This window comes from Hemiscyllium ocellatum, chromosome 10 (assembly GCF_020745735.1).
Source record: "Hemiscyllium ocellatum isolate sHemOce1 chromosome 10, sHemOce1.pat.X.cur, whole genome shotgun sequence".
NCBI classification, from domain to species: domain Eukaryota; kingdom Metazoa; phylum Chordata; class Chondrichthyes; order Orectolobiformes; family Hemiscylliidae; genus Hemiscyllium; species Hemiscyllium ocellatum.
In genome coordinates, this window is record NC_083410.1 from 30913386 (window position 1) to 30928022 (window position 14637).

Consider the following 14637-nt stretch of genomic DNA (forward strand, 5'->3'; position numbering starts at 1 on the left):
ACAGTTGTCAATTTTTAAAGATATATAATTAATTTGTCAATCTTCATTCAAGACTAGCTATCATTATTTTTATGAGCAGTCATATTAGCATGTAAAATTAGTATTTAGTTTGATAATGATGCCATTTAAAAGAAACAGCTCCTTGTGTTTGCATACCCTTAACAATCATCACTCTTGATAATTTCTTAATTTTTACCATTTTAACCACAGACAGGATAATACTTGGTTGTGGGGGCCCCATCCAATGACCAAAACGTTGTGACCCCATCCTTTTGAATAAAACTGTTTTCATGCCCTCAGTAATTGTATTTCTCCATTTTGAAAATTGTTCTGTATACCATCTGTACTGAATTTGCTTGACTTATTTATAAACACCTTGCCAATTTCCACTGTCACCGCAGCTCATCTTTTTTTTTACTAGAATCCTGTGGAGATGATTATGGCGTCAAATTTCCCAATTCTTTATGAAGTGGCATGGATAGGATAAATAGGCAAAGTCTTTTCCCTGGGGTTGGGGAGTCCAGAACTAGAGGGCATAGGTTTAGGGTGAGAGGGGAAAGATATAAAAGAGACCTAAGGGCAACTTTTTCATGCAGAGGGTGGTACGTGTATGGAATAAGCTGCCACAGCAAATGGTGGAGGTTGGTACAATTGCAATATTTAAAAGGCATTTGGATGGGTATATGAATAGGAAGGGTTTGGAGGGATATGGGCCAGGTGCTGGCAGGTGGGACTAGATTGGGTTGGGATATCTGGTCGGCATGGACGGGTTGGACTGAAGGGTCTGTTTCCATGCTGTACATCTCTATGACTCTAAGTGACTAAATTTCACACTCATGAAAAGAGGGTAATTATCATTCATCACTATGTCTAGAACATCTACCAGTTCTTTCAGGCATTCACCACTCTCACTTGTAGACATTGACATCAACTGGTCTAATTCCAAGTCAACAGAATAGTAGTCAACGGTGACAAGATAACTCACGAGAGTTAACTCATGATCTGGTTAGGACACCACATTTCAATCAGTGGTTCGCTAGCTTGCTTAACTTGATACCTACTGCAAATTCCTACTCTGCTGGCTGATGTCCTTTGTCTCTTTTTTCATGGTGACCGATAGAACCATTCTCTTAAATTCCTCAGACTAGACTCAGTTCTTCGGCTTGCATGAATGTGTTTCAGCATGTCTTTCCTCACCACACACTCCCCTCCTCAGGATAATAACCCTAAAAATCAACATTGATATCCTGTAATTTTTAATAGCAACAATGCACCCATGATGCTTTCAAGCCATCCTGACTTCAAAATTCCTACAACAATTGGAAAGTCATATCTTATTGTATAGTTTGCTTGATATGAACCAAGGCACTTGTCTTTCTGATTCAGTATCCCTTCTCCATCGATTATTTTCAGAACATAACAAGAGAGTTGCTTATCAGGCAGGAGAGGGGGGTTGGGAAACAGACCAATCATGGTTGAATGATGGAACAGTCCCAATGGGCTGAATGGCCTAATTGTATTCTTATATCTTATGGTCATTGAATTGGGAAGATTTTGCATTCTTTTTGGACCCTTAACTCTTAGTGGGGCAGCACAGTGGTTAGCACTGCTACCTCACAGCACCAGGGACTTAGGTTTGATTCCAGCCTTTGGTTACTGTGTGTGTGGAGTTTGCACATTCTCCAGTGTCTGTGTGGGTTTCCACCGGGTGCTTCCGTTTCCTCCCCACAGTTCAAAGATGGTTAGGTGGATTGGCCATACTATCCAAGGACGTGGTGAATTAACCATGCTGAGTTAACCATGGTTAATACAGGATTATGGGGATAGGATAGAATGCTGTTCAGACGGCTGGTGCAGACTTGATATGCCAGACAGCTTTTATCTGTACTGTAGAGATACTGTGAGTCAATGAACTTTCATCATAAGTTTGCTCTCAACAGCATGATGGCAATGTATATCTTTTTCCCTTATATGTTTGTACACTCAGATGAAATCTGTGCAAATGAAGTAACATTCTTTGCAAACACTTGGGAGGAAAGGTGGCTTGGGCAGACTACTGTCACAAAGTTTCTTCCAAACAGTTATGGATTAAAATTCTCTTCAGTAAATACAACAGCCAGGCACTCTTTCTCTATCTGAACATAACAGCATTCAGTTTGCATTTACATCCTGGATGCAAAGGGAACTGGTTTTTATGCTGAGTAAGGTTTGCTCCAAGTCCAGTCTTACTGGAATCACCCTGTAAGGTGACTTCATAATCAATGCTGCAATATCTCAGCCCAGACATTGTTGTCACCTGGTTGTTTAATTCTAGTGAAATCAGATTCTTATGTTGTGCCTCAGTATCATGGCATTGTTTTAGCAGTGAACTTGCATCGAGATTTACACATTGGTTAAAAAAATTGGGAAGACCTTTGCTAGTTAAATCATTGTTCCGCTTTCAGATTTATTGATCTGTGCTACAGCTCTCACCTTGTAGGGATCTGGGTAAAGTCATTAGGCCTTCAGTGTATGATCTCTGACTTCAGGCATCTTCAAATCTAGTTTTTCTTGTTCAGCTTTGGTTCACCTGACTGTTGGACTCTCTCTCCAAAGGTCATACAAGATGCTGATTGTGGTCTGCAATAGCTTCTTCCATTGTGTCTCTACATCCATAGACTAACAGATCTTCCACAATAGCTTCCAGTTGGGGAAGAATACTGAATATCTCATGCTCTCTGGGTTGATACTCTCCTGCAATGGTGCAAATGCCAAAAGACATGCTCAACCATTGAAATATAATTGGAAAACTGCCTCTTTCATCCAAGTTCACTTGCTGGAAACCATCCTTTACATTTGAGTAATAAAGATCTTTGCCTTGGCAAGTTGCAGCAAAATTCCTTCAGTGGCTGCATAGTTTAGTGAGATCTCATCAAAGCTTTAGTGAGATTGTTTTGACTGCTGCATGCTGGCTTCCAGGTTGTTTCACTGCTCCCATGCTGCTAATCCGCATTGTTTAGCAGTCAATGCTATATCGGTCTACAAACCTTTGCAAATCTCCTCAGGCAGTTTTGGGTGACGAGTACAAACTTTAGACTTCCTTCATCTGAGATAAGTGAATTTTATTTGAAATCTGCTATCTAGAACGCTAGATCCTCATTCTTCCCATTGCTTTGGGATCTCAGCATCATTTGCTCTCTTGACACGAGTAGTCTATCATAGAGTCTAGATTACAGTGATGCTGGAAAAGCATAGCAGGTCAGGCAGCATCCGAGGAGCAGAAAAATTGATGTTTCGGGCAAAAGCCCTTCATCCAGCATCTGCAGTCCTCACGTTCGCCTATTCTATACTAGAGCCTCATTCTTACTTTTGAAGTCCTAATTTTTGAGCCCGTATTTTGAGCCACTTTTCACATATGTGAAATGCTCATGATATCGCATGATATCAGTGATGTTCAGTTGATGCTCTCAGTGTCATCGTAAATCAACCAGAAACCATTTATCACCTAAAGACCTGACAGCACCAACTTCAACTTAGTCTCTCCAGAAACCAACATTATAGGTTTAATTTGCTTCTTTTAAGTTAAGTTTTTGCATGCAAAGTGCTGTGACTTCTCGCAGTTAGAATATTTCTTTCCTTATACTGAACATACTTCCTTTTCTCTTATAATGTCCTCTGCAATATTCACATCCCAATCTCTGACCTTGGCCTTTTTTGCTAGCTGTTCTGCAAATATTTTTTCCTCTTTTACAGTCTGTGTTTGTTTTAGTTTGGCATGTGTTCAGCATTATACAAAGCCTCATTCGCTCTTCCATTCCTGATGATTCACAGTCTAAAAGCTTCAATATTGGTTAATAACTTTCTTGGGTGTAGGTTTTTCTTCCCTCAGTAGATGTACTCTCATTGCAGGATCTCTTAAGCTTAAAAACAATCCTACCTCTGATGAGATAATATTTCAGTTGTTAAAACCTTCAGGATTTATGTAGATAAATCAGTGCTATCGTACAGAGTAACAGTGTTCCTCTTCTCTGAACTCTGATATTGATCATATACCAATAAAATGTAACATTAATTTTGGGGTTGAAAGCATGGATTTAAAAGATTCTCAACCTCTCATCTAGTTTTCTGCTCCTCTGTGAGATTGAGAATGCAATGCAGCTTGTTATAAGTTTCCCCAGCATTAATAACAGGATTGCTATTTTTAATTCCTCAGGTTTTAAATTCATTCCCAAATTATATTTTAGAATTTCCACTCAGAGTTGGAGAAAATTCTGTTTCATATCTCTTTCCTTTCCATAGCAGCAAGGAATGGCTGCCACAGATTGCACACATTAGGCACTTACAGCAAAAGTTAGGTGTGAGTGCAAAGTATTCTTGTTGGGAGTGGAGAACATACTGCAAGTGACAGGGCAGGAGAAAACTGGAACAGATGGGAAATAAATTACAACAATATTATTAGACTGGTTATGATCTGTGGAGAGCAAACGTGCTAGCTATTAATAGAACTTAAACTGCCTACAGATTTTCTAAAGGGATTTTACACTGCATTTGGATAATTAAAAATCTAAAACAACATGGACATCTTCTACAGAGATCTGGGATAGATGAATAGAGCAATCATCTCTGTATTTCCTTTATGAATTAATTTGAAGATTAATTCCTCAATCATTCCTGAGTCTCGACAGAAATCGTACATCAGAGTAGTTAATTCAATGACAAAACATCTACAGGGGAAAAAAAGGAAAAAAGTAATAGGATTGAGAGAGTGAAAAAAGAAAGAAGTCTAAAACAAACATTATTTTTAAACCTCCAACAATAATTAAAATGTTCAACTATGAGAGCTGTTTGTCAGCAATTAGACTTGGTATATAGTTTTTACAATGTTATTTTGACAGGAATGTACAGGTCCTTTTCTTCCTGGTATGTTCATTGTGTATCTATCATGTAAGTACCCCAAGTTCACTCCTTTGCCAAATTTCACAGTGAAACTTCTGGCAGAATAAGGCAATTAAGATAATACTTCCTGACTTCTGCATCTAACTGCATATGAGCAGTCACTGGGATTGCTGGCCAATTAGCTCTTTAATAGCAGTGAGAATTGATAGCCTTACCATTCTTGCCATCATTTTTGGAAGTTTGCATCATTTTGGAATCCAGGTTCAACTGCTGCTTCAGCTTTTAAAAAAATTTGAATTAATGACACAAAAGTATCCTATTGTCTCTTACAGTTGACCTAACCAGTATTGACAGGCGCTCCAAAGAACAGGAAGAATGCACTCAGGACAAAGCCAACACATTTGCTTCCATATTCTGGGAGAATGTCAAAGACACAGATGATTACACCTGGAAGTCAAATGCCAGTAATATCTCTCCAAATATGACTAGCATTGCAAGGTATTATTGTTAAGTGAATCTTTGATACTGTAATACAATCTATTCTTAACATTAACATTTTTAATTCGTATTTAATTATTGTAGGTCAAAAATGTCATATGCTTGTTTATTTATCCTAAAGTTTGAATAGAACATAAGAATGGTGGATGAGGTTAAAAAAAACGATTCCGTTCACCAAATCTTAAGGCACTGTTCCAGTAATAAATCTAGCATTTATTCCTCTTCTGACATTAATCTATGCATTTTTTTGTTGAATCAGGAAATAATTCACATCAATTTAATTGATATGCCTTAATGGTACATCATTCACATTTAAAATAATTGATTTTAAAGATTATTCTTTAAGTTACTGTAAGCTTATAACTAAAATATATAGTAGTTGAACACTTTTTGGCATTAAACACATGCAATTTTTAAAATTAAAAAAATTGTCTCTTACCACCCCTCCATGTAATCGCCCTTATCTTTCTGCTTTTCTCGCGCACATGATACATACTACTGTTCCCTCAACTTTTTCTTTTTGCTGCCATTCTTTGAGGGACATCCTTTCTTTTGATCCTTTATCTCTCTAATTGCTACATCATTTCACTTTATTTATTATCCATCCTTCTAAACGATCACATGTCATTTGTACTTTTTCTTGTTTTCTCCCTTAATATCATTTGTTCTGTCTTCCTCTGTATTAGACCCCTAATTTTTCCTCTTCATTATTTTCACATTCCCTTTCTTTCTCATGACATTGCACACTATCGCTGAGATCAGTTCAAATCTCTTGCTTCTGTAACCAGTGATGAAGATATATATATATATTATATATATATATATATATATATGCACTGAGGCCATGTACACGTGGGACAACAAAAATGATGGACGTGAAGGACCATCATAAAGGAGCCAACATATATTCGAGCAGAAGGCAAAACCCAGGCCCTTGAGTGAAAGACAGGCACATGATAGAGGCAGGTGGAACAACATTAAGTCAAATGAAGACCAGATGAGGGCTAAGATGGAGATCCAGATATTAGCTTTCCTCAGGGTAAGATTCTTCACTACAAGAGGAATGGGAACCCCAGTATGTGTTTTACTAAAGTAACTCAGATTTTAAACAAAAATTCCTTCACGTGATCCATGAATTATTTATGGATCATTATACAAGTTTTAATAAACATTTATAATTTTAACTTTAGCTGGTTGACATGAGGTAAGGTAAATTAGTTAATTTAGAACAGTGATCCTGGGGATATTGAAAATTCGTGATGTGTAATAAATAAGTAGAAATATTTAAAACTAACGTTTTAAACAGAATACTTCAAATGCCCAGCTCATGTGAATTTTTTTAACCTCGTTTTGAAATTCTTCCAGTACTCCCCAGATTTCCGACGAAATTATTATTAACATTAAATCAGAAAACAAGGACAAGCTAGCTGGACAACTGAGACAATTTTCGGTCTTATTAAGGTAAAATACATTTGAGGAGAAATTCTTAATATAGATTTGCAATTCTTTATGAAAAATGTACACATAATTGTCTGAAATGTGAAGCTATTGCTTTTTGAATTGTAATACTTCTTTCTTTTGTACCAGACGCCAAGTTTCTAATGATTTCAGAGATTTACCGACCCTGGCTATACATGGATTTGAGGCACTCTTGATGTCTTTACTAATAGGGTTTTTATACTATAGTCAAGATGGCAAGCAATTATCCATCCAGGACACAGTGGCATTGTTATACATGATCGGAGCTCTGACCCCATTTGCAGTCGTTTTAGACGTTATCGCTAAATGTAAGATGCTTTTGTTTTCTTTGGCTTTTACTTTAGAAGTGTTAGTACTTCCAAGACCAATGACTGTTAAAATACCAAGCTGCAGAAAAAAATGTTAGGTGTCTGACATCATGGGGGATAACGTTCTTGTAGATTTGGGTGAATATGTGGAATTAAATCTCTATACGTGACATTATTCTACTCTCTTCTAAATTTTGCTGTATAGTTAAGCAAGAAACTCCTTTGGATCTGTCAGATTATTAAAGCAAAATGCATTAAAATATTCAAATAGGTCATAAGCATGACTCCACCCCATGATTTTGCTTTAATAGCATGTGAAAAACACAGCTAAGCAATCCCTTAGCCAATGGACCAGATCTAAGCTCTGCATTCCAGCCATATGCAGTCATAAATTTTGGTGGACAATTAAATAATTCACAGGGTGGGGTGGCTCCACAAATGTTCCCATTTTTTAATGATGGAGGAGCCAGGCATATTAATGAAAAATATAAGGTTGAGTATTTGCAATGATCTTCAGCCAGAAGTGACAAGTGGATGATCCATTTCAGCTAACTACAGAGGACCCCATCATCTGAGATGCCGGACTTGAGCCAACTCGATTCAATCCATGTGATATCAAGAATCTTCAAGCATTTCTTGATATGTCCCGGCAATACTTGTGAAAACCTGTTCTCCAGAACATATCACTCCCCTAGCCAAGTTCTTCCAGAACAGCTACAGTACTGGCATCTATCCAGCAATGGGGAAAAACAGGACAAATCCACATTTGCCACTTAATACCCATTCAGTCTACTCTCAATATTGGTGGTGATGGAAGGTGTCATCAACATTGCTGTCAAACAGTACTTGCTGAGCAAATCCAGCTCTCTGTTGCCTAGATTGAGTTCTGACAGGACCACTGAATACTTGATCTCACTATAGCCTTTGTTCAAGGATAGACAAAAGATTTGAACTCCAGAGGAGAAGTGGGAATGACAGTCCTTGACATCATGATAGCATTTGACCAAGCATAGCACAAAGAAGCTAGCAAAAGTAGAGTCAAGAGAAATACTTTGCTGGTTGTAGTCATATCTAACACATAGCTGTGATTGTTGGAAATCCAGACTTACTCAGGGTAGTGACCTGGGGCCAAACATCATCAGCTGTGTCATCAATGACCTTCCCTGTATCATTAAGTTGCAAGTGGATGGATGATTGCCCAATGTTCAGCACCATTTACATCTCCTTAGATACTGAAGTAGTCCATGTTCAAATGAAGCAAGACCTGGACAATATCTAGGCTTGGGCTGACAAGTGGCAACTAACATACAAGTGCCAGTCAATGACCATCTTCACAACATCGAACTAATACATTAACATCACTGAATTCCCCACGATCAACTTCCTGGAGTTACCACTGACCAGAAACTGAACTGGATTCACCATGCAAATACAGTGGCTTCCAGAGCAAGTTAAAGGCTAGGAGTCCTTCAATGAGTAACTCACCCTCTGAACCACCATAGCCTGTCCACCATCTACAAGGCACAAATCAGGAGTATGATGGAATACTCCTCTGGCTAACTGCAGCTCTAACAGTACTCAAATTAGATACCATCACATCCACAATCATTCGCCCCATCCACCACAGTAACAGCAATGTCTACAAACTACAAGATACACTGCCATCAATCACCAAAGCTTGTTAGCTAGCACCTTCCAAACCATGACCCTTAGCACCTAGAAAGATCAGGGTAGCAGATGGGAACATGGGAGCACCACCACCCCTCCAAGTTCCCTCCCCCAAGTTACTCACCATCCTGGCTGTGAAATATATTGCCAGGCAGTATATAGGCAAAAATTCTGGAGCTTCCTCCCAGATGGAAATAAAAATGTGATTTTGTACAGTAATGCACATTTTTACTTTCTGTACTGTTGTGGGAAACTATTTTGCTCAGTCTAACCAAATATCAAATCAAGAAGCCATGATAACTTGAGAGCACAGAATGTTGGATTGCCATATAGCACAAAGAAGTGGATTCCCTATTTCTCACAGTAAACTATCAGTATCTAACATGCCCTTCTTGTGCAAGACCAAACAAAATTGGACACTTCTCCATAGCAGGTGGGAGAGAAAATCCTTCTCTCCTAAATTCGATGACCTAGTTATAAGATCCACTGGGAGAAATTGCCAGCCACCTTTTTGGGCAGTACTTATTTAGCCAGATAGAAACTGCAGGGAAACATGTGATGTTAATCTGATGACATTCCTGCTCTCTGAGGTCTACTGCACTGAATTAAAGAAGAGCAGAACAATTCTTCTTTGTGATCTGGCCAATATTTATGTCTTTCCTAACATTACTAAAGGGTAGATAATCTACAATTATTGTGGGATCTTTCAGAATTTGTATTGACTGTCTCATTTCTTACATGACAATGATGATCTTCTAGAACCGCAGATGCTGGAGATTAGAGTCGAGAGTGTGGTACTGGAAAAGCACAGCAGGTCAGGCAGCATCCGAGAAGAAGGAGAATCAATGTTTTGGGCAAGAGCCCTTCATCAGGAACCCGAAACGTCGATCCTCCTTCTCCTTGGGTGCTACCTGACCTGTTGTGCTTTTCCAGCACCCACTGTCAACAGTGATTATCTTCTATCTATTTATCGATGATCTTTTCCTAGGTCACTCAGAAAGGGCAATGCTTTACCATGAAGTGGAGGATGGAATGTATTCTATTACTCCTTACTATTTTGCAAAGGTAATTTTTCTAATCATGCTGACGGTGAATAAATCGAAGTACAATGTTAAACAGTGAAGAAATTATACAAAAGTCTGTTGGGAAATTATGATAAGAAAACATTGTACAGGAACAAAGCTAGCTCTCTAAAAGGAATGGTTGACACATTACAGAATTGTTACAGTGCAGAAGGTGCTCTTTTAACCCATCGTGGCTGCGTTGGCTCTTCTCATGAGCTTTATAACTTAGTGTGACATTCCCGATTTTTTTCCCTGAATATGGTTTCTATTTACATAATCCTCCAATGGCCTCTTGAATGCTTCCATTGAGTCACCTTCCTCCACATTTCCAGGCAGTGGAGTTCCAGACCCTAACTACTTGCTGTGTCAAAAGATTCTTCACACATCATATTTGTTTCAAATTATCTTCTGTCCGTGCCCTATCATTCTCAATCCTTTTATGAGCAAAAGCAGTTTCTTCCTATCTACATTGACCAGATCCCTCGTGATTTTGAAAATTTCTATCAAAATCTCTTCTTAGTCTTCTCTGCTCCAAGGAAAGCAGTGCTAACTTCTCCACTGTGTTCGGAACCATTCTCGGAAACCTCTTCTACAGTCTTTCCTATGCAATCACATCCTTATCCAGACCTGTACCTGATACTCTAACTGTTGCATAACTAATCTCACATACATATACAGCAGAATCTCCTTGCTCTTGTTCTCTATGTCTATATTAATAAAGCTGAGGATAGTCTATGCTTTATTATATGCTGACTGTACCTGTCCTTCCTCAGTTAGTATAAACACTGTTTCTGCACCTTGTACACCCTTTTAAGGTAATGTTTTATTTTAGACTGTATCGCCACACTCTTTCTACCAAAATGTATTACCTCTTACTTGTCCATGTTGACTTCATCTGCAACTCCAGACGCAGAGCTGCACACTACATCAGCTGTCAATGTTGTTCTGTGTTTTCACACTGTCCTCACAGTTTAGAACCTTTCCAAGTTTTGTATTTTCTGCAAATTTGTAAATTGTCCCCTGCACACTAATACCTCAATCATTAATATATATCAGGAAAAACAAGGGTTCAAAACTGACCTCAAGGGAAATCCCCTACAAATCTTACTTCAGGCCAAAACTGATCCATTAACAATGACTCTTTCCATTCCAGCTAATTTTGTATTCACATCACTACAGTTCAATTGCCTCCACAAGCTTATAACTTAAAATTTATTTATTTTCTCATTAGTCTGCTGTGTGGTACTGTATTGAATACCTTTTGGAAGTCTACATACATGTCCCATCAGTACCTTCATCAACCCTCTCTTTTATCTTTCCAAAAGAAACTCCAGCAAGTCAGTTAACCTTGATTTTGCCCATAAGAAATTTGTACTGGCCCTTCCTAATTAACCCACATTTGTCCATGCATTTATTGATTCTGTCCTGATTAATTGTTTCAAAAAGTGTTCTTACCACTGAAGTTAAACAGACTGACTGAGTTTAGCCTTATAACATTGTCTGAACAAGGTGTGATATTTGCAATTTACCAGATCTCTCATACCACCCCGAGTCTCAAGAGGATTTAGAAGTTTTTGCCAAAGCCATTGCAGTTTCCAGTCTCACTTCACTCAATGTCCTTGAATGTACCTCATCTGGCTGTTGTGTTTTCAGAGATTATGTCATCCTATTCTGCAGATAAACCTGCACTAATCAGTTGGCAATGAAACATTAGGTCCTAAAAGCAATTTTTTGATTATGCATAAAATGGAAAGATGCTTGTGCCTACATTGCACCGTCTTTCAATAAGAATTGGTAATCAAGACTGCCAATCCTTGCTGCAGTCTCCATGGCAATGCCCTGGCCAATCAGAGTCTGTCTGTGTGTTCTGAGGTTAAGCAGAGAGCTTAGATTGACAGTTAACGGGTCCAGTTGCATCTCCAGGCTAATCACGGTCTAACCAACCAGCACCCTCTTCTCATGCTGGTGGCTTGGTGTTCTCTTTCAATGTTTGATTTCTTGTTAGTCCTGATTATTGAGAGATGAAAAGCTTCAACTTTTTATCGCTTTTCAGCCACATTTAAGTTTGGATATATTTAATTTCCAATCTCAATTTGTTACTAACCAATTAGTATTTCCTTTTCACCCTGCAGCTTTTGGGAGAACTCCCCGAACATTGTGCGTTTGTAATAATCTATGGTGTGCCAATCTACTGGATAGCAGCTCTCAGACCTGAGGCTAGTCCATTCCTCCTGAACTTTCTGCTGGTGTGGCTTGTGGTATATTGTAGTAGAGTAATGGCTCTGTGGGTCTCAGCATTACTACCAACACTGCAGTTATCTTCTTTCTTTGGAAATGTCTTTTTTACAATTTTCTACTTAACAGGAGGCTTTGTGATTAGTCTAAAGAATATGTGGACAGGTAAGAAGTTTAAATTCAGCCACACAGTTCCATTTGAGTAATTCTTTATATTATGATATTATAATTCTCCTACTATGAGCACAGTTTGCTGAGTAATGCACCCATAGTTCCTCACAATCATATTTTCATTTTCAGTTACATCCATCATGTTTCATTTGTTTAGTTTAAAATGTGGCCTGATTCAAAAGGTTCTTATTTTGAAACATTCAATTAATTATTCCAACCACCCCACCATCACCACCATCACCACCATCTCTGGAAGGTCTTATCTCATAAAACGTAGATGGTTTTAAAATGTTATTTAATTTCATGGCTAACTTACTGTGCAAGTTTGGTTGGATTGTGAGGGATAGAGGGGACAGGGAAGAGAAATGATGTTTGGGGGAGGCTAGAGAGCTAAGCTGTAAAAGAAATGAAAATGAAGATGTTCTATCATACCAAATGTTGATGTGGTAGGAGGCTTCTTTGGTGAATTCTTTCAGCCATGTTCAAATCTTTCCCTCAGTCCTCTTTGTATCCTTCTTGATGGCCTGCAATGCTGAGACTCTGTGTTTTTCCAATTTTGCTGTCTTGCATCTGTTCTACCTCCTTCACTCCACCAACACTGGCTGTGACTTGAGCCTAAGTTGTAGAATTCCCTTCCTGAACCTTTCTGCCCCTCCTTTAAGACACTCCTTTAAAACATGCCGCATTGACCAAACTGTGGGTCAAACTACTTCATTCTACACCTTCACCTTGAAGTCAATAATTACAGAATCCTTACAGAGCAAAAGAGGCCATTTGACCCATCCAATCTGCACCACCCCTCTGAAGAGCACCCCACCCAAACTAGCCCCCCACCCTAGCCCTCTAACGCTGCATTTACCATGACTAATCCACCTAGCCAGCATATCCCTAGACACTATGAAACAGTTTCCTATGGCTAATTCACCTAGCCTATACATCTTTGGACTGTGGGAGGAAACCAGAGCACCTGGGGAAACCCACTCAAATATGAAGAGAACATGCAAATTCCATACAGACTGTCACCCAACACTGGGATCGAACCCAGGTATCCAGTTCTAACCACTGAGCAACTGTGCCACCCATTATGTCTTGAAATTTTCCTTGTAATTCTTTAGTATCTTTAACCTAAGTTGCTGATGTTCTCAGTTTCTCGCTTTACATGTATATTACTTGCTATTAGCCCACCTTTTAATAAATAATGAAAATTTAATAGATAATCTTCCCATATTTATTTTTACTTGGAATCTTTCATTCTTTCATAGTTCACCACTGCTTTCTATTTTTCTATCTATATCTATATTGATATAGATATTAATTCAATTGTCCCAACATTTACTTGCATTACTGCCTTAATCGCCAGATCATTTATATTCTTTGCCTATCAACCAATGATGATTTACAAACAAAGAAAGCAAATAAAACATTGGTGGTAATTTGGAATATATTTTAAGAAGGTTATCTAAGATTATAAAGGGATCTTGATCAATTGGGACAATAGGCTGAGGAGTAGTAGGTGAAATTTAATTTGGATAAATGTGAGGTGTTGCATTTTGATAAGATGAACAAGGGCAGGACTTAAACAGTTAATGGTAGTGCCCTGCTGAGTGTGGTTGATCAGAGAGACCTAGGGGTTCAAGTACATTGTTCCTTGAAAGTTGCATCACAGGTAGATGGGGTGGTTGAGAGGCCTTTAACACATTTGCCTCATTGCTCAGACCATTGAGATGTCATGTTGTGGTTATTCAGGATGTTGGTGAGGCCATTTTTGGGATGTTGTGTACAGTTCTGGTTACCCTGCAATGGGAAGGATATTCTTAAATTGGAGAGGGTTCAGAAAAGATTTACAAGGATGTTGCCAAGACTGGAGGGTTTGAGTTACAGTTACAGCATTTTAAAAGACCTTTGGATAGTTACATGTATAGGAAAGGTTTAGAGGGATATGGACCAAATGCAGACAAATGGAAGTATTGGGACACTTGGTCAGCATGAATCATTTCTGTGCTGTATGACTCTATGACTGTGATTATATAGGCATTACAGGTTGGCCAAAATCTAAGAGAAAGGCAATAAGATTTAGGAAGATCCTTAATCAACGTGCTTTTTATTTAGGAAACTTGGTCAGCATGGATCATTTCTGTGCTGTATGACTCTATAACTGTAATTACATATGCATTACAGATTGGTCAAAATCTAAGAAAAAGGTAATAAGTTTTAGGTGAGATCCTTCATCACATGTTTTTGTTTTGACACTGAGTTGTACATTTTCCATTTTAAATTTCCAGCTTTTTCTTTTTTAGATATACAGTATATATCTCCTCGGTATATACTAGCATCACTTA

General features: G+C 38.4%; 1 protein-coding gene across 1 annotated transcript in view; it reads left to right on the forward strand.

Moving 5' to 3' along the window:
* Positions 1 to 14637, forward strand: part of abcg8 (ATP-binding cassette, sub-family G (WHITE), member 8) — a 38648-nt gene that overhangs the window by 18717 nt on the left and 5294 nt on the right. Inside the window, exons 7-11 of the mRNA XM_060830890.1 lie at positions 5208 to 5373; positions 6739 to 6834; positions 6961 to 7160; positions 9817 to 9893; positions 12025 to 12292. Of these exons, the coding sequence (XP_060686873.1) occupies positions 5208 to 5373; positions 6739 to 6834; positions 6961 to 7160; positions 9817 to 9893; positions 12025 to 12292 (807 nt within the window). The remainder of the gene's footprint in view (positions 1 to 5207; positions 5374 to 6738; positions 6835 to 6960; positions 7161 to 9816; positions 9894 to 12024; positions 12293 to 14637) is intronic.